Source organism: Peromyscus leucopus, chromosome 13, assembly GCF_004664715.2.
Source record: "Peromyscus leucopus breed LL Stock chromosome 13, UCI_PerLeu_2.1, whole genome shotgun sequence".
In the NCBI taxonomy this organism is placed as follows: domain Eukaryota; kingdom Metazoa; phylum Chordata; class Mammalia; order Rodentia; family Cricetidae; genus Peromyscus; species Peromyscus leucopus.
Window position 1 is genome coordinate 10,692,291 of NC_051074.1, and position 19,882 is coordinate 10,712,172.

The 19,882-nt window shown below is 47.4% G+C and overlaps 2 protein-coding genes across 3 annotated transcripts in view; one reads left to right on the forward strand and one right to left on the reverse strand.

Annotated features, from left to right (window-relative positions):
• The window catches only part of Thap4 (THAP domain containing 4), a 43,084-nt gene extending 30,218 nt beyond the window's left edge, over positions 1 to 12,866 (reverse strand). The window contains exons 1-2 of one of the 2 annotated variants that reach the window (XM_028890635.2): positions 12,676 to 12,866; positions 9,076 to 10,214 (exon numbers count right to left, since the gene is read on the reverse strand). In XM_028890635.2, coding sequence (XP_028746468.1) covers positions 9,076 to 10,214; positions 12,676 to 12,752 — 1,216 coding nt within the window. In that variant the 5' untranslated portion in view covers positions 12,753 to 12,866. Of the gene's footprint in view, positions 1 to 9,075; positions 10,215 to 12,471; positions 12,553 to 12,675 lie in introns of those variants that run through there. The other variant, XM_037210149.1, reaches the window with a different exon arrangement.
• Positions 12,867 to 13,133: 267 nt separating this feature from the next.
• Positions 13,134 to 19,882, forward strand: part of Atg4b (autophagy related 4B cysteine peptidase) — a 33,591-nt gene continuing 26,842 nt past the window's right edge. The window contains exon 1 of the mRNA XM_028890634.2: positions 13,134 to 13,272. Within this exon, the coding sequence (XP_028746467.1) occupies positions 13,263 to 13,272 (10 nt within the window). The 5' untranslated portion in view covers positions 13,134 to 13,262. The remainder of the gene's footprint in view (positions 13,273 to 19,882) is intronic.

The window sequence follows — 19,882 nt, forward strand, 5'->3', positions numbered from 1 at the left end:
GTCCTTACCAGCAGAGCACTGAAATCAGGAGACAACCATGACAGGAATGTTGGAGAAGCAGATAGCTTCAGTGACCTCTGCCAGAAACGGGCAGATCTAACAGGGGAAATAAACGTCAGTGATGCAGGACCCTAACTGACATCTTAAGACTGCTCTATCCAACAACGAACTGTATGTTATTCTCAAATTCACACAGAATAGTAGCCAAAAAAGGTAACCTCCTGGGCCGTGAAATAACAGACGTAAATATCAGCAAGGTGAGAGGGGGGTGCCCAGCCTTGCTGCCCTGCTCAGCACCCACCTTCTCAGGACCTCCCACATGTGCCAGCCCAGCTCTGTGAACGCCTTCCGGGCCTCAGTACAGAGGCAGGGGTGATCAGATCATTGGTTGTTGGTGATTAACTCAGTCTTTGGCCCCTGCCCTCACTTCCACCCCTCCAATCACATGGTTGGTCCTGCCTTGCCCGTCGAGGACAAGACCACATTAGCACAAACTCAGGTGTGCCGGGCAGGGCCTCAACAGACAATGCTGCTCTCATCCCTACCACGCAGTTCCAAAGGAGCCCTGGGCCAGGATATTCCTTATTGTATCATAACGACACGTAGGGGTGGGGAGGAGCCAGGAGCTTTCTCGCTAAGCTCAGGAGCAACACAAAGATGCTGATATGGCCACTGCTTTTTAGCATCGTCCTGGAAGTCCCAGCTAGTGCGAGAGAAGAAAAGGAAATACACAGAGTAAGAAGGAGAAACAGAAACAGACTGGGAAGCAAAAATAAAAGTGTCCTTGCCCATCAATTATCTGACTGTAGAAATTCAGGGAATCTAGAAAAAACTTCTGGGAATAATGTGCAATTATATTATAGCAAGGATTTAGGATACAGTGTTACATATAAAATTATTCACTTTCCTATGTGCTACCAATAAACAACTGGAATTTTATAGTTAAGCCTAAAATAAAATTCACATTTGCATTAAAAAGGGAATATTAGGTATAAATCTAACGAATTATTTATGCACGCATTTTAAACATTAATTTAGTGTCCTATGTGCATATGTCCGTGGGCACCTGTGTGCCAGTGTGCAACTGGAAATCAGGGACTACTTATGGAAGTCCGTTTTCTCCTTTCCACCTTGTGGGGTCTAGGGATGAAACGCAAGTCATCAGCTTCAGCCTTGGCAACAAGTACCTTTCCCTGCCCAGCCATCTTATTTCATAAAACATGCATAGGTTTTGAGGGAAAGTACCAAACTAGGTAAATAATAGCACAGAACCTAAATATGAAGAGGTATTATGGAGAACCACATTGTTAATATGTCCATTCCTCCCAACTTGACCTACAGATGCAGCCCCGGGCCTGGCGGAGTGCCATCAGATACTCTGGAGACAGTGACAGAGTGGTCGAAAAGAACACATGGGGAGGGTCAAGGCATCTGAAATAGTTACCACCGCACTAAAAGCAAAGCTGGTGAAGCATTCCACTTCCGGGTCTCACTCCAATGCTACAGCAGTGATTGTCTTGGACCACAGACCCAGTGTACAAACACAAAGCTGGAAAACTGGAGGGTACGGAGAATATCCAGGTGACCCTGATTCAGCGAAGAGCTTTTACAAGTCATAACAAAAGCATGACCCACATAAGAAGAAACTGATAAGAAAGAATGAGCAGGGCCCTGGCAGCCCACTCAGTTCAGATAAGGAAGAGCTCCTTTCTCAGGGAAAAATAGAAAATAACACAAACAGACAGAAAACCAAAATGAAACTAAATAAAACCAAAGTAAGCTGAGAACCTGTCCTTTTCATGGGGTCTTCTAAATTCCCAGGCTGGCCTCAAACTCCAGGCAGCCCTCCAGCATTGCATGGCCTCCCACTCTGCTGCACTTGGGGCCCTACCTTTGATGAGGCCTTTTAGACCGACAACATCAGTACTCAACAGGGATGCAGTAGTACAGATCTGACCCTCATCTCCAACGAAGGGACAAAGCAGTCCTACTACAGGAATGGTCTGCAGGCAAGGAACCCTGCCAAGCCAGAAGGGTGGGATTTCCAGTCCACCACCTCATACACACTTCCAAGACAAAATGAAAGATAGATAAGGAACATTTACCATTTTCTGAAGGTCTGGATTTGCATAACAAACTCTCTTTAATCCCTTTTTCAGGGTGGGAACGGGGTAGTGTTGAGCAGCAGAATGTTCAGATTTCAGAAACAGACTGACTTCATTCAGACTGGAGCTGGCCCAGTGGTTAAGAACACTGGCTGTCTTTCGGAAGACCTGGGTTCAGTTCCTGGCACCACAACGGTGGCTCACAACTGTTTGTAACTCCAGTTCCAGAGATCCAATGCCCTCTTCTGGCCCTGTGGGGGCATTAGGCATGCACAGACATACATGCAGGCAAAACACCATACATATAAAATAAAATGAATAAAAAATAAAATTGAAGCCAGGCGGTGGTGGCACACCTTTAATCCCAGCACTCGGGAGGCAGAGGCAGGCGGATCTCTGTGAGTTCGAGGCCACTACAAAGTGAGTTCCAGGAAAGGCGCAAAGCTACACAGAGAAACCCTGTCTCGAAAAACCAAATAAATAAATAAATAAATAAAATTGAAAACTTCCATGGCTGGGGACATTGCTGGGGGTAGCACGTGCGTGGCACACGCAAAGCCAGGGGCACCTCAACCAACCAACCAGCCAGCCAGCCAGCCAGCCAGCAAAGAGACAAACTTCCGCTCTGCCAAAACCCATTGTTAAGAGAACAGACAGATCAGATCGGGAGAAACTATGCCTTTGCAAGACATATCTGAACTACACAAAGAGCTTATACAGCTCAACAAAAGGGAGAGAACAACTTAATTACAGATGGGCCTGAGAGCTGGAGATTTATCATCACTAAAACACTTGCCTTGAAAGGGAGAGCCAGAGTTTGACTGCTAGAACCCACACTAAAAAAAAAAAAGCTGTGTGTGTGGTGGGACAATTGTAATCTCAGTGGTCAGTTAGCCTAGCTTACTGTGTGTGTGTGTGTGTGTGTGTGTGTGTGTGTGTGTGTGTGTGCGCGCGCGCGCGCGCGCGCGCGCGCTGATATATGAAGACAAGAAGCCCTTCAGTCAGCTGGCCTGGAGTATGCAGAATGGCAGAAACAAGAGAAACCCTGCCTTGAAAACTAGGAAGATGGAGAAGTGACTCCTAAAAACTGTCTTCTGATTTCCACACATGCACTGTGGTATGCCAACTAACTCCCTCCCTTCCTCCCTCTGTGTCTGTCTGTCTGTCTCTCTCTCTCTTTCTCTTCCCCCCCTCCCACTAATGATAAAATGTAGAAAACCAGAACACTAATAACTGGAAGTAAGATGAGCAGTGGCAGTCAGAAGCCCTAATAGGCTCCTGAAAACTACAGGAAAACTACAGACATTTTCTGGGAAGCAACTTGAAGTCAGGGTCTGAGAGGCTGGAGGATAAGCATCCTGTTCCAGGAGAATCTGCCATACTTTTGGAGGGCAGTCTGATCCAGCCTCAAGCCCACAGGCCCAGATGCTCCATTTGGCGTAAACTGTTCATGAGTAAAGGGCCTGGCTGATAAAAACTATTGAACAAACTTATCAATAGCCCTCTTCACTTCAACCTAAGAAGGGACCAAGGCAATCCTCCTCCAGTGAAGGAACCCATCTGAGCAGAGACTAGTGAAGGAACCCATCTGAGCAGAGACTAGTCAGAGCAAGAAACCAACAGCAGGTTTGCTGGCAGGCCTGGGACAAGGTGGGAGTCCTCTCAAGAGCTCCTGCTCAGAACCTCAGGTCCGGTACAAGGTGGGAGTCCTCTCCCCAGAACTTCCTGCTTTCCAGCAGACTCCCAGGCCTAGGAATAGAGACACGGCCAGAGACTGCCTGACCCCTGTTCACCATCCCACTTCCAGGCTGCTGGGCTCTAAGTCTCACACCTCCCCAGGGCCTTCCTTGCAGGGGCCTCACCATTGAAAAACAGGCCTCTCCCCTAGGGTCATGGCCCTTTAGGCTACTGTCTACTTACTATTCTCCCCTCAAGGCTAACTGGTTTTTAAAAAAGCTACTGTCTCTGACCTTGTCAAGGCTCACATCTCCTCCACTACCCTGACAGGGCTCCACCCCCACACCCCCAGTGAGCCTGGAGACAAAGCAGCACCTTCTCCACACAGCCTCTTAACCCCTTCCGGAAATGGACCAGCTCAGACCCTCCCTCACCCAGTCCTCTACACACTCTGATCTCACACCTCAATTTTAGGCTGGGTCCTGTTTGGAGCCCTGTGCCGGTGCCTGAAAGCATCCTAAGCCCAATTCCCCTGGCAGCCTGTCCCAGGCCTTGGCTCCTGCGGGTGAGGAGGGACTATCCTCCCCGACATTGCTTTCCTTCTCAGGCCCCAGCCAGCACCTCTGCCTGCGGCTTCCTCTGTCTCCAGGCAGCTCTTGGCATGGTCCCTACACAGCAGAGGGCAATCCCCTACCTCACTGAGTAATGCTGCCTAAGACCAGCCCTCCTTTTCCAGCACACCAGACAGAATGAGAAACAACAGAATTCCACATTTGAAAACCTGAGCTTTTAGGTCCAAGAACACACAAGAGTGACGAGATCCCCAGCAGGACCAACAGGCCAAAAGAACTCTTACCACTCTGGAAAGAAGGCAACGACAGTAGAACTGGTGTAAGAGGCAGGTACAGGGTAATTCCTTCAAATCAGACTAAAGAGCTGAGTTTAAATTCAAGGGAAAACAAAAACAAACCCTGTCAATCAAACTGGCCCTCTCTCAAAACCGCACTACAAATGAACTTAAAATAAAATAAAATAAATTACCAGACACTGGGCATGGTGGCACACGCCTGCCTTTAATCCCAGTACTCAGGAGGCAGCGGCAGGTGGATCTCTGTGAACTGGAGGCCAGACAACCTCTATGTACAAGTTCTAGATCAGGCAGTGAGAACCTTCTCAAAAACAAACAAAAAGGGCTAAAGTATGGCTAGGTGACTAGGAGTACTTGCCCTTCTGGAGGGCGCTGGTTCAAATCCCAGCACCCATGTTTGATAGCTCACAACTACATGCATCTAACTTCAGGGAACCCACTGTCCTCTTCTGGCCCCTGCTAATAAATTTAAAAAACAAAACAAAACAAAAAAAAAAAAAAACCTAAAACACAAAATCCTCTAAACCACTAGATATTTCCAAAGAGGACAAACTTAGATACATAGATAGTGGTGAATAAAGTAACCAGCAGAATATTAATTTTAACGCTTAGTATTTAATGGTTACTTGGAGAGGTAAAAATACAAGCAGTATAAACCAAAACCCTATACTATCTGACCTAGGGAGGCTAATACATGGTAGCTGATCAGCTCTATACAGTCACAGAAAGATGAATGCTACACATAAATGCATTCATATATTATATTATTTTTGAGATGGGGTCTCATGTAACCCAACATGGTCTTAAAATCTTGACTTTCTTGTCTTCCCGTCCCGTCCTGAAGGCATGTTACTCCCACACCCAGCGTTGCATGTTTGTTTTTAAGACAGTAACAGACTGGGCACGGTGGCTCATGCTTGCAATACCAACACTAAGGCCAAAGCAGGAGGATGGATGAGTTTAAGGCTGCCTGGGTCACACAGCTGTGCTCCAAGCTGGCTAGAGCTGTGGTGTGAGACCATCTCCAAACCAAACATATTAACAACAAAAAAGGGAAAGGCTAACAAGTTAAAAAATAACATTTCCAACTTATTGATAATGATAATCATAAGTAGATTAAAGTACTTTATAAAACAACTCTTAAAGTCAATTAGATTTATTTATAAAATAAAGCAACATGACAAGACTGAAATTAAGGGGACAGAAGTAATACGTAGGTGGGTGTGGTAGCCCACACCTATAATCCCAGCACTTGGGAGGACAAGGCGGGAGGATCAGTAGTTCAAGGCTAGACTTAGCCACACTGTAAGAGAGGAGAAAGGAAGGGAGGAGGAGGAAGCCTTGAACTAGAAGCAATGATGCTAAATCTTGAGACTCCAACTACTCAGAGAACTGGAGGTTGAGGCAGAACAGAAAGTTGGAATGAAGCCTGAGAAACAAAGTGAGAGGGAGAAAAAAAAGAGGTCTTTCTATGAGAGAAAGGTTTTCCGTGCTTGTGATCATCAGGAAGACATACACATCTAACAAGGCTTGGAATCTAAAGCAACAGCTGACAGATACTGGCAAGTGTGGCGGTTCAGGTGTATAATCAATCTTGGAAGTGGAGGCTGAAGGATAGATAGCCTTATGTTCAAGGCCAGCCTGGGCTACATAGTGAGACCTGATCTCAAAGACTGACCACAACCAGTAACTTGACAGAAGCACAGGAAGACACAGGCAGCTCCGGAATGGCAGCAGGGTGTTCAAGAGAGTGCCTCACCTTTCCAGAAATCAGCTGACTTCGGACCTTACCGTGGTTAGGCAAGAGCTCTGCTGACTCACACCAGGCCCCAGGGCTCAGTCTCAGCCCCAGGAGGAGAACAATGGAACCAGCCAGAGGGGAGGGCACTTTCTTCTGAACTCAAGTCAAAAGTCAAGACACTTGCTGCAAGTGTGACAACCTGAGTTCAAGCCACTGTGCCAGCCACAGTGAAATCTCGACATTTTCCAAAAGCAGGCCTAAAGACAACATAGCGTTAAATCTCATTATAAAATTGAAAATAACTCCAAAAAAAACTCTCCCCTCTACCAACCTATCTATACTTCAGGACCATCGCCACCATTTAAACAGCTCTAGGAGATGACAAAGTATTGGTGACGAATGAGAATAAAGTAAAGCAAATCCAGAATAGGCCCACAGGTAGAAAAGACTCACAGCCTCAACCTCAGCTTTAGGTTAGGAAATTTTCTAGAAATTTTAGAATAAGTAAAACCAAAACAAGGAGAAAGAAACAATAGAATAATAACAAGGGAAACAATGCAGACAGAACCAGGGCTAATTGTTCAGAAAGGTCTGCGCTAGTGGTCACAGCAAAAGGGTACCAAAAGCAACACAAAAGCAGTACACCAGATCAGCGTGGGATGAGGCTGCTCTTCCGAGGATGCACCTCAACTCTCACAGGCTTCGCTATCTCCAGAGGTTCAAGGCCCTGGAAGCTCTGCTCCAGCAGACAGGGCCATCATACCTGTACTAGCAAATGCTGATACAGACAAAGTGAATGTGGTCAGAAGAGTTTTCCATATGCACTGAACACTATCCACACTATCCTCACTCTGTAAGGAATACCTATGAATCAGAATTTTTTTTTTTCCTTTTTGGAGTCCCATTATACATCCCTGGCTGACATGGACCTATGCGGACCAGGCTGGCCTTGAACTCACAGATCCACTTGCCTCTACCTCCTGGGTTCTGGGGATTAAAGGTAAGTGCCACCATGCCCAGCCTAGAAATCACTTTCAAAAAGTAAAATAAAGGGCCAGGTGAGACAGCTCAGGAAGTAAAGGCACGTGCTGCCAAGTCTGACGACCTGAGTTCAATTCCTGGGACCATGTGGTAGGAGGAGAAATCACGCCCCAAACCGTATGTATGCCACAGCACTCTCCTGACCCCCATTTACACACAAAATAACAAATAAAAAAAATAGTAAAATAGTGGGAGAACCAAAAACATAGCCAATTAATATTTAAAACTTACACACCAATTTTTAAAAACACCAACAGAGAATAAAATTTGGGAGGTATGTAAAAAGTTTTGTTTTTTTTTTTTTAACTCAGATAAATGGTAATTATCCTGTCTCAGCCCAAGTGCTTGAAGGACAGGCATAATGAACACTTGGTTTATCTAGCATTTAATCTTTATAGAAGAGGGCCACCGTGATGGCTCAGCCAGGAAAGGCACTTGCTGCCCAGCTGCCCCGAGTTCCATCTCTAGGACTATCACGGGAGAAATGAGAACTGACTCCTGAAAGCTCTCTCTGACCTTCACTCACATCTCAAAACTCAGCCTTTAGCATTCAGTCCTGGGATTACAAGTATGAGAGACCACACTCAGCTTTCCTAAACACTTGAAAAAGAGTGAGTTTAGCCAGAAGGTGGTGGGGCACTTTAATCCACCACTCTGGTGGCAGAGGCAAGTAGAATCTGTGAGTTCAAGGACAGCCTGGTCTACACAGTGAGATGTGAATGAAGGTCAGAATAGAAGACAGCCAGAGAAAGATAGCGAGACCCTGACTCAAACCCTAGCCCAGCTCAAAAAAAAAAAAAAAAAAAAAAAAAAAAGTATTTGTATGTTTTATTTTCCTTACGATCCTTCCCCCTTCAATGAAAAAAGCCTTTGAGCCAAGCATCTGAAACCTTGCCTGCTGACTTGATTTTTTATTTTTGTTTGAGACAGGGTTTCTCTATGTCAGTGGCTATCAACCTGTGGGTCGTGACCCCTATGGGGGTTGAAGGATTCTTTCACAAAGGCTGCCTAAAACCATCAGAAAACAGATACATGCAGGGCAGTAATGGTAGACACCTTTAATCCCAGAGCTTGGGAGGCAATGGCAGGTGGATCTCTGAGTTCAAGGCCAACCTGGTCTACAGAGAGAGAGTTCCAGGACAGTCATGGCTACACAATAAAAACTTGTCTCAAAACACCAAGGAAGAGAAAAAGAAAAAAAGGATAGACAGATATTTACATTATGATTCATAACAGTAGCAAAATGACAGTTATGAAGCAGCAATGAAAATAAGTTCATGGTTGGGGTCACTACCTGAAGAACTAACTGTATTAAAGGGGTGCAGCATTAGTGGTTGAGAACCACTGCTCCAGGTAGTCCTGGCTAGCCCGGAGCTAACTACATAGAGCAGGCTGGTCTCGAACTCGAACAGATGCCTCCTGGGTACTGGGACTAAATAAAGGTGTGTGCCACCATGCCTGGCTCCTTACAATGCTAAATCTTTATGTACACAGGCCTCTCCTGTGACTAGGGCTCCTATACCCTGGGCTCCCTGGCCAATGAGCGCTCTCATGAGATCACGAGGGACGTGTAGCCCACAGAGACCCAGCACACAGCAGGAAACCCCTTGGGAGGCAGGGGAGCACACTGGCTGAGTACTGACCGTGGCTGGGGGGCAGCAGGCCACTTAGGTAGGGGAGGTAGGGGAGACTGGCTCTCCGCAGCTCCTCCAGCTTCTCCTGCAGCTTGCGAACCTGGCTGTCGGAGCGGCTGACCCTCTGCCGGAGGCTCTTGAGCTCTCCGTTCTTCTTCTCGACCTGCTCCCGCAGACAGCACACCTGGCTCTTGTTCTGCCGGGCCGAGAAGCAGTAGGAGTGCAGGGAGTCGATGAGCTTGCAGGCCCCCGAGGCCGACAGGATGACCTCGTTGATGGACATGGGGTTGGCATCACTGTGCTCACTCTGCACAGCCTCTGCAGCTGGCTTTGGGGTCACATCAGTCGGAGGGGCGGAGGGGCTCTGGGAAGCCTTCTGAGGGGTTGCTGTGAGCGAGGAACTTGGGGGACTCTGGGCCACACTATTCCCACTGCACCTTGGCTCCGTATCTCTCTTCGGCCTCTTTCGGTCAATGGGCTCACGGGGTACAGATGGCCTCTCTCGAGTGTGCTTGGAGGAGAAACTGTAAGAATGAAGTGAGCCAATGAACTTGCAAGCTCCAGACCCTGGGGGTGTGAAGTCGTCCATGGAGATGCCACTCTTGTCTGCCCCGCCTGCGTCATCAGAGGAAGAGGCCTTCTGGTGGTCAGCCTCTGTAGCAGACATTTCTGCTTCTTCCCGGCTGCTGGCCAGGGGGGCGGCCAGTCCAGCTCCTGAAGTTCTTTCCAGGGACTGCCCCTGCTCCTGACTCACAGCACCTGGGGTGGCCTTGGGGGTTGCATCACTCTGTGGAGAAGCTCGCTTCAACTTTCGGGACTCGGGCTTGGCCATGGAGGTATCACTTGAGGGCAGGGGGGGAGCGACGGTTCCTTTCCCTGCCGCTGAGCTTGTGTGGCCCCTCATGGTCCCTGTGGTCTTCCTCCTAGCATGGCCATGGCCTCCAGCCCCCCTCTTCTTCTCCGACAGGTGGAAAATAGAGGGCACAGCTGTGGGCTTCAGCAAGCGATGCTGGTCCTCCAGTCTCTTGGAGAAGCTGTCTTTGGTGAAATGCTCACTGCAGAGGAATGAGTACTTAGTGGGGGTCCAGTTATCCCTCTGAACGGCCTTTAACCACTGGATCAGCCGCTTGGAGTCCTTTAGGGGGAACCTGCAGGACAAACCACAAAGCACTTAGAATTACTGAGATGCCTTTCCCTAAAACTGTCATCGATAAAAGCAAATCAAGTATTTTTGCAAGCATCCAAACCCATACCGATGACATTCACTTAAAAACTCGTAAGGACTTCAGGACCATCTTGCAGGTCATTACTAATCTTTCAGCTTTCACCCTCAATATCTACTCCACGACTAATTAGGATCACACTTCAAGAAAGCCCTACTGTATACCTTTTAGGACCCTGAGTTTATAGGGTAGAGAGGAATGAAGGATACTCCTCCTAGCTGTGGCAAATCACCCTGGGCACAAAGGATGCTCAGAGACAGCAGGAAATAGCTTTCACAAGTGTACCACTGACCAAATCATCCAGCACCCAAAAAGCAGGGTAAAGAATGCTAAAACCCAATGAGAAGCCAGGCGATCGAGCTGGGAACAAGAAACCAGGAAATCTCTCAGAGGCCAGCTAAACAATCACAGCTGAGGCTCAAGTGGCTGAGGCTATAGGGAACAGCTTTAGCATAAAGCCCCAAAGCTCCAGCCAGGCCTAATGGTACAAGGCAGGGATCTTGGTTACTCTCAAGTAAGAGGATCACAAGTTCAACATGTGCCTGGGCTATACTAACTAAGTTCAAGGCCTACCTGGGTAACTTAGTGTCTCTTTAAAAAAAAAAAAAACCAGAAAACAAGAGCCAGGTGCTGTAGTATATACCTGTAATTCCAGCACCCAGGAGGTGAGAGGGGTGACTGAGACGTCAGTGTCATCTTTAGCTACATGAGGACAGCCTTAGCTGAAATTCTGTCTGGGGGTGGGGGGGACAAAGGAAAAGGAGCTGGGAGAATAGCACTTGGAAGACAGAGGCAGGTGGATCTCTGAGAGTTCAAGGCCAGCCTGGTCTACACAGTGAGTCCCAGAATAGCCAGGGCTATGTAGAAAGACCATCTCAAAAAAAGAGCAACAAGTCGTTAGTGGTAGTTCATGCCTATAATCCTATAACCAAGCACTTGGGAAGCAGAGGCAGGAGGATGGCCACAAGTCTGAGGCCGGCAGAGACTATAACAGAGAGTTGTAGGCCAACAAAGCAATTCAATGAGACTTTGTCTCAAAACACCAAAAACAAACAACAGAAACCAAAACACCCCCAAAATAAAAATGTTAAGTTTATGTTGTATATTATGTAATAACAGGAAAATTAAAAAAAAAAAAAAAAAGATGCTCAACAACATACTTAGTAATGTCTTCCCTCATCTAATGAAGCTATTTAAGGATCACTTACGAAGGCAGGATCTGTAGGGTTGGCGGCCGCGATCAACTGCCCAGAGCTTCACCTGAGGACTTCCAGCCCTCAGGAGGCAGCTGTGGACAAAGACTAGCCCTAACAGGATGACCTGGACATTCTAAGCAACGTGACCTTCTAACCTTATTTCTCAATGTTTTGTGAGCTTGATTCCTAAGAGTTTCCCCGCCCCCGATTCGGGCACCGTCTACCCCCATACCAGGTTAGAACATCGGAATAGCCAGCAGCAGTCCTTGCCACCCTGCCTCATTTTCGAAAATCGTTAACAAAACTTCTGGTGCATGTTTTAACCGAAATTGTTAAGGAAACATTCTGGTTGATTTATTTGTTAAGGCTGTTTAACGTTACTAGGTTTTGTTCTGAACCAGACCGTAAAGACCCAAGACTTAATGTAACCCTGTGAACTTTCAACAGGCACGTGCCATGCCCATCTTCAATTTTTAACACCAAGTACTAAGAGGTGGCACGATGTGCAAAGTGGCTTCTAACGCAGAGCCCCTTCGCTCGCAGTTTCACTCCTGTTGAAAAATCACAGGAGAGGATCAACTGAGATCGGGGGAGTCTTGAAAGCCTTAGGAAGGCGCGGCCCGCCCCGGGGCCACCCGAGAACCGTCCCGAAAGCCCTTCCACGGTCCTCCCGCCAGCCTCTGCTGGAATGCAGGATGAGGGAGGTGTTCAGTGCCAGTGTCCCGGCCGCAGGACCCCCGTAGGAGAGCGATGAGGGCTAAGGATGCAGGAAGTAGAGCTGCGTGCGCCGGGCCGCACTCCTGCCACACACCTCCAGACGGGCTGCCCCGCCGAGGCAAGAGCGGAGAACTGCTCGAAACCTAAGAGCAGGATTAACCCGAGAAAGCGTCCTTGCGGGATGCTCCAGAAACTGGCAGCGCCAGCCCAAATCAGTGCGTCGCGGGTTGGTTGGAGGTGGCGGCGGCGGGGGCCTCCGTCCGCTTTACCCGAGGCATGGCCGCGCTGGTCCCCAAAGCCGGCGGTCCGGGCCAAGGTCACAAAGCTCCACGACCCGTCCACCTCCCTCAGTTACGCTCGGCTAGCCGGCCCCCCACTCCCGGTCGCCCGAACCAGGTCCACCGCGCGGCCTCAGTTTCCCCGCGGGCCCGGCCCGGGCGGGGGCGTGGCGGACCCGGAGGCGGGCCGCGTACCTGTGGAAGGAGACAGCGCGCTTCTCGCCTTTGCCCTGCCTGTTGGAGCAGTTCACGGCCGCGCAGCAGATCACCATTGCGGGCCTCGGTCGTGGGCGCCGCCAGGCTCCGGTCCTTGCCGCCCGCCCGCTGGTCCGACCCGCCCCGAGGGAGCGCGGCGACACAGCTCGGGACGTGGGCCGCGGCCGAGCCGTACGGCAAGATGGCTGCGCGCTGCCGCCCGCACCACGCTGCGCCCGGGCGGCCGGACCACGGCGCGAGCGTCGCGGCCGCAGCGGGCGGCGAGTCCGTACCGAGACATGCGCGGGGGAGCGGTCTGTACGGAAAGATGGCTGCGCCGGACGAGCGCCGCTCGGGCCGGCTCCAGGGTGCTCCGAAGTGGTGGCGCGGTGCGGGGCGGGGCGTTTGGGTCCGGTCAGGAGCCACATGCGTCGGGGCCCCGCCCCCGCGTCCCCACCGCCGTACGGCGAGATGGCGACGCCCGCGCTTCCGCTGCGCCGCGCTTGGCTCCCGCGGCTTCCCGTCGCGGTGTCGCGCAGTCGTCCGTCGGAGCGACACTACGGTCAGTCGGCGACCGGACAGGGAAGATGGACGCAGGTGAGGAGGGCGGGCGCCTGCCCTGTCGCGGGCGGGCTCCTGAGGCCGCCCGGTGGGGCGGAGGCCGGGGTGTTTAGCAGGGCGGGCCGCGCCTCCCCGCAGCGCTCCGCACCCGGTTCGCGGGGGTCACCCGTCCACGCCGCGGCCTCCGGCGCCTCGGAGGCCCTCGGGGAGCGCCCCAGCCTGTGGGCTCCCGGCTCTGGGCGGGAGGGCAGCAAGCCTGGGGGACGATCAGGGCGCGGGCACAGTGGTGCCCGGGGCGGACCCGTGCGCCGCGGAGCTAGGCCGTAGCCTGCCCTAGTGAAGGAGCCGAGCTCTTTAACTTCTGTCAAGTTGGAGGCTGATGTTCCAGCATCCACAAGATGCACATCTTTTGTCTTTAAAGTTCCGTAGCCCGTGTAGGTGACCCACGCATCTGTTTCTGCCGCTGGAGACAGTGATTCGGTCACATCCTACTTTGACTTCTTGGCGTCCTGATGATACCGGCTTAAGTGTGGGTGTTGTTTTTTAACTGGCTCTTGCTTCCGAAGCTCCAGAGAGAGAGTGTACAGGTCTTTGTTTTTCCTGGCAAGCTGTCTTGGAGATGTAAATCTACCAAATACATCGTTTGCTAATAGACCTAAAAATACCACACACACACACACACACACACACACACACACACACACACCAAAGATTCTCTCTTTCATCCCCCTCCCCCCAGCAGCATTAGCGTTTTCATTTTTTTTAAAAATTAACTTTTTAAAGAACTGCTTTGCCTTCAAAAATCCACTCCTTTGTGAAGGAATCCTGCCACCTGGTTTAAGTGTACCTGTCTTGAATGGCAGTGCTCTTGATGTTTTTCCTCTAACAGCTACACCATAGATGCAGTTGGCTCTTGGGAGTGATGCCTCCACATTTCAGTAGTTTGTGGCATCTGTCTCTTCAGTGTCTTAAAAGGCTGGAGGAAGCAGGGACCTTGACTCCCCAAGAAACATGAGCCAGGTGTAAATTTATGAAGTTTATGTGTGTGTGTGTGTGTGTGTGTGTGTGTGTGTGTGTGTGTGTGTGTATTAGAATGAAATACTGAAATTGCCGCAATGCTTGCTGGAGGTATGGAGTGAATTATTTAATTACCCCCTCCCTTTTTTTTAAAGTCAATGCCTCACCATGTAGTCTTGGAACTCATATGTAGACCATGCTGGCCCCAAACTCACAGAAATCTGCCTGCTTGTGCCTCCCCAGTGCTGGGATTAAAGACCAGGACCACCTCAACTCCACTTTCTTTTCAGATATTTTCTAGATACCTAAAGCTCTTGATATGAAATGTTTAAATTAAGATGGAAAACGCAATTTAATAATAGTCAGTTGTATTACCTTTAATGTGTAAAACAGTCCAGATTAAGTATATAACTGCACATATGTGATGTTTTTCTGTCGGCTTACTGGCTGCACATGAATCTACTGTTATATTGATTATTGTCTGTGGCCTCACAGCCCCTCAGCGCCCCGTACCTGGCCACTCAGGTGGGTGACCCGGCTCTGCTGCAGCTGTGATATTTAGGTTTAAATTGAGTCTCTTTCATTCTATTTATCAATAAAACTCAGGAGTCAAAGGCTAGGGTAAAACCTGCCAGCTCAGAGAGGCTAGGTAGCAGCTAGCTGATTTTTTTTTTTTTTTTTTTTTTTTTTTTTTTTGGTTTTTCGAGACAGCGTTTCCTCTGTGTAGCTTTGCGCCTTTCCTGGAACTCGATTTGGAGGCCAGGCTGGCCTCGAACTCACAGAGATTCTCCTGCCTCTGCCTCCCAAGTGCTGGGATTAAAGGCGAGCGCCACCAACACCCGGCTGATCTTGCTTTTTGGCCTCTAATACCCTGCTATAGACCCTCTCCCAGAACCAAGAGGAAGCTCAAACTCCAGTCTCCTGTGTGTCTTCTCTATCCAAATTGCTGGCTTCTCTATAGCCAATTCTGGTCAGCTAGTCACTGGTTCTGCCCTCTGATTCAAGGTATAACTCTATTGGGCAGCCTCAGGAGTGTTAGAGTGCTATCAAAATATCTCTCAACATATGGGACCTCAAGTGGGTATTGAATGCTGCCGAGAGATCAAGCTCGAAAAGACATTTGTGTTTGAAGACCTGTGTTAGTACTGATAAAAACATACAGTTTTTTTTTAGGGTATGATGGGGCAGTTTTTCTCCTGATATAACGCTGGATAACCTTTTATAGTCTACCCTGTGATCCCTGGGGTCCTTGAAAATTCTGCCTTTCTCCACCATTGTAATATAGCAGTATGGCTTATGGTTGTTCCTGTAATTGTTTCTGTCTGTCTCTCTCTCTCTCAGCAGGATCTCTCTATAAAACCCTAGGTGTCCTAGAATTCACAATGTAGACCATGAAGGCCTTGAACTTACAGATCTGCCTGCCTCTGCCTTCTGAGTGCTGGGATTAAAGGTGTTCCACCTTACTTGTTCTTTCTATAAACTAATTTGTAAATTCCTTGAATGTCAGAGACTAGAAAAATGGACCCAAAAAATGCTATCTTGAGGTAGCTGACATTCTCTACAGGAGACCAGGAGTATGTAGAATTGGGTGGTGCTCATATGGAAGAGTGATGTGGGCCAAATTATAGGGGATTGGAATTGTAGCAGGATGACCAAGAAAAATCTCACTTTGAGCCGGGCGGTGGTGGCGCACGCCTTTAATCCCAGCACTCGGGAGGCAGAGCCAGGGGGATCTCTGTGAGTTCGAGGCCAGCCTGGGCTACCAAGTGAGCTCCAGGAAAGGCGCAAAGCTACGCAGAGAAACCCTGTCTCGAAAAACCAAAAAAAAAAAAAAAATCTCACTTTGAAAGTATATTTTTAATTTTTTGAGATTATAATTCATTATTTTTCCCTTACTTCTTCTCCCTCCAAACCATCTTACATTTATCCACCTCTTGCTCTTTGAAAGTAGATTATTTTTTTTATTTTTTGAAATAGGGTTTCTCTGTGTAACAGTCCTAGCTGTTCTGGAACTCACTTTGTAGACCAGGCTGGTCTGGAACTCACAGAGATCCGCCTGCCTCTGCCTTCCAAGTGCTGGGATTAAAGGTGTGCGCCACCACTGCCTGGCCTGTTGTTATTTTTTGAGACAGGGTTTCTCTGTGTAACAGCCCTGCTGTCCTGGAACTAGCTCTGTAGACCAGGCTGGCCTCAGACTCAGATCTGCCTGCCTCTGTATCACTACTGCCCAGCTGGTTATAGTTCTTTTCCTAGGGTTGGGGCTCCATGAGATTTCCCCCTTTGTAGCAAGCTTATTTGTTGACTGCCAGCTCACAAATAGTGACATGGAGACTTATTAGCTATGTGAAAGCTTGGCCTTTAGCTTCGGCTTGTCTCAGCTAGCTCTTTTTTTGTTTTGTTTTTGTTTTTGTTTTTGTTTTTTTTTGGAGACAGGGTTTCTCTGTATAGTTTTGGTGCCTGTCCTGGATCTCTCTGTGTAGACCAGGCTAGCCTTGAACTCACAGAGATCCACCTGGCTCTGCCTCCCGAGTGCTGGGATTAAAGGCGTGCACCACCACCACCACCACCACCACCACCACCACCACCACCACCACCGCCTGGCTCTATACTAACTTGTATTACCAACCCAAAATTATCTTTTAGACCTCAAAACATTTTCTTAGACAATTTAAGTTTTTATGTCTCTCAACCTTTACACCTACCTCTTTTGTGAGTTTCTTTTCTGAATGTGGTAATAAGGAAAACTGTTTCTGTAACTATCTAATCTTCAACCCCATCAGAGACCTGAGAAGGATATAATATTTATTACCTGAGTAAACAGGAAGTGTGGAACAAACAACTTCCAAAACTATAGAAATGATATTGGTGCCGGGCGTTGGTGGCGCATGCCTTTAATCCCAGCACTCGGGAGGCAGAGCCAGGCGGATCTCTGTGAGTTCAAGGCTTGCCTGGGCTACCAAGTGAGTTCCAGGAAAGGCGCAAAGCTACACAGAGAAACCCTGTCTCGAAAAACCAAAAAAAAAAAAAAAAAGAAATGATAGAAACAGTTGACTGCCTGAACAGACACCCAAGTTTCCTCTGCATCATTGGGGCATCTGCCTTTGACATATAGTTCTAGACTATCTGACAAACTTTTCTGTGACGCAGGAATTTGAAGGACTGCCCCACCTTGTCTTGGCAAAGTTCAGCAGTTACTTTCTTTTGTGTCCTGCATGTCCAGTTTGGACAGCACACTGTCAGCAGTCAAGGCAAGGACAGTTTCTTGTCCAGTGGCTAACTTTGCCACAAGGAAAGCAAACTCCAGATGGAGGTTCTTTGATGCCCATCATCCTTTTTTGAAGAAAATTGGTGCTGCCAGGAGCAGACATGTCTCACTGTTGTTAAAAGACTTTATGTTATTAAAACATTTTAAATGCTGTATTCTCTGTAGGTCTCTGATATGTTTTAAGACCACTTGCCTATCTAAAATATATCTCTGTTTGACCTTGAAAACATACCTAACATGGCCACAAATTTGAATGTTAGAGACGACTAACTGCTTACCTACATTTTTTTAATGATCTTAAATAGTTTGTAATAATAGCTTTTAAGGACTAGAACTTTACATTACATTTTAAAATGAACTGCATAGGTACAATACCTTAAACAAAAGTAGAAACATATATACAGTATGTTAAAATAAAAATAACCTTAAATCTATCAATATATAAAAATATCTTCAGAGTAGAAACATATATACAGTATAACAAAAATTCCTAAACAAGAGTGGAAATATATAATATATATAGTGTAACAAAAATAACCTTAAATTTGTATCAATATGCAAAAATCCATACCAATGTAAAATATTTAAGACTAGTAGTTGCTTTTTAGTTTAAAAGTAGATTTGATAATCTACCCATTTTCCTATCATTACTATACCCCTTCCATTGGTGTCATCCTTGTTCAGGTCTTTGTTTAGGCGGCTATGCTAATTAGACTCTGTGGGTAGCTTCTGACATTTCTAAGAGATGTGCTCTTACAGCAAACTTCCTGTTCTTTTGACTCAGAGTCTTTTGGCCCCCTCTTTCCTTACAATCCCTGAGCTTTAATTGCAGGATCGTCTCAGCCAGCAGCCTTGAAGCTGTTCTGAATGCAGAACTCAGAGGAAACTGCAATAGAGATGCTCTGAAATGGATCATCTGGGCATTCCATTCCCATCAGAGATTTTTCAGAAGGTCTTCCTTGATCAAACCTTATTTTTCTTAATCCAGAATGAGTCCACAGCCTCTCATTTCCTGTCTGTCAGATATAGTAGGCCCATGGGCCAAAGATGGATGCCCCAACGTTAAGAGGAACTTTGGATGACTGTCCAGGCAGTGAAATGTCCCTGTCATTAGGTAACATTTCTCCCTTCTTGGGTCTTTGATAGAGTTGAAGACTAGATAGTCACAGTTACAGTTTTTCTCAGTTATGATAAAGGATAAATTAGATACAAAACTTGAGACTCACCAAGATAAGATAGATAATTGTATTTTCTCTAATTTTGCCAGATGCAAATGGATTGGATATTGCTACTATAATTCTTACTTAATAACTTTTTGTCGTATATAGTTTTACTCTATTAAGGTTAAAACTTTCCTTTTTACTAGACAAAAAAGGGGAAATGTTGTGGAACAATCCTTTTCTACACTATGAATGTGTATTACTTTCATTGGTTAATAAAAGGTTGATAGGCCAGTAGCTGGGCAGGAAGTTGGGTGGGAAAGCAAAACTGAGAATGATGGGAAGAAGGAGGGTGGAGTCAGGGGAGACACCAGCCAATCACCCAGGAAGCAAGACATGATAGAGGACAGGTATAGCCACGAGCCACATGGCAATACATAGATTAATAGAAATTGGTTAATTTAAATGTAAGAACTAGTAACAAGCCTGAGCTATCATCTGAGCATTATAGTTTATATTTAGCCTCTGAGTTGGTTATTTGGGACTGGGCAGTCAGGACAGGAAATGTCTGTTTACAGTGAGGTCCTGTTAGATGTCCAAGTAGTGTTAATGGGCCTTTGGTTACATAGGCTGGGACCCCTATACTGAAGATGTACAGAAAGCTGTTATCGGATGAAATTGCCCAGGGTCTGCATGTGAATAGAAAATAAGAGAAGCCAGGGAGGGAGCCCAAGTCTGCTGGTATAGGAGATAGAAGGCCCAAGTGACCTGGATGGCCTCTCTACCTATTTCCCAGAATTATGTAAACAAACGTGTGTCACAAAGTGTCATGTCACAAAGTGTGTGGGTAGATGTGGGTCTGTGGAAAGAAGACTCAGAGGCACCTTAAGGATGAATTTAGCCTTTTGCGACTGCAGGGGGATCCAATCTTAAGGACTGAAACCTTTTCCCTTTGTCCAGGGCATTTTTATTTTTCTATATATTTACAGTGTAGCCAGTTGATTTCCACGTTCAAAACAACCTGAAAGAAGCTCCCAGTAATACAATACCAAGTGCAGATTCCTTGATTCTTCATGTACCACAGTTTCCCGGGTTTCCTGAACCAAGTTTTGCATAGGCCTTTGTATTCTTGAGAGACTCTGAGACAAGATTCATATAGGGCAACAAGAGGAACAAAAGGTGTCTGCTAAACAAAATTAGAGTT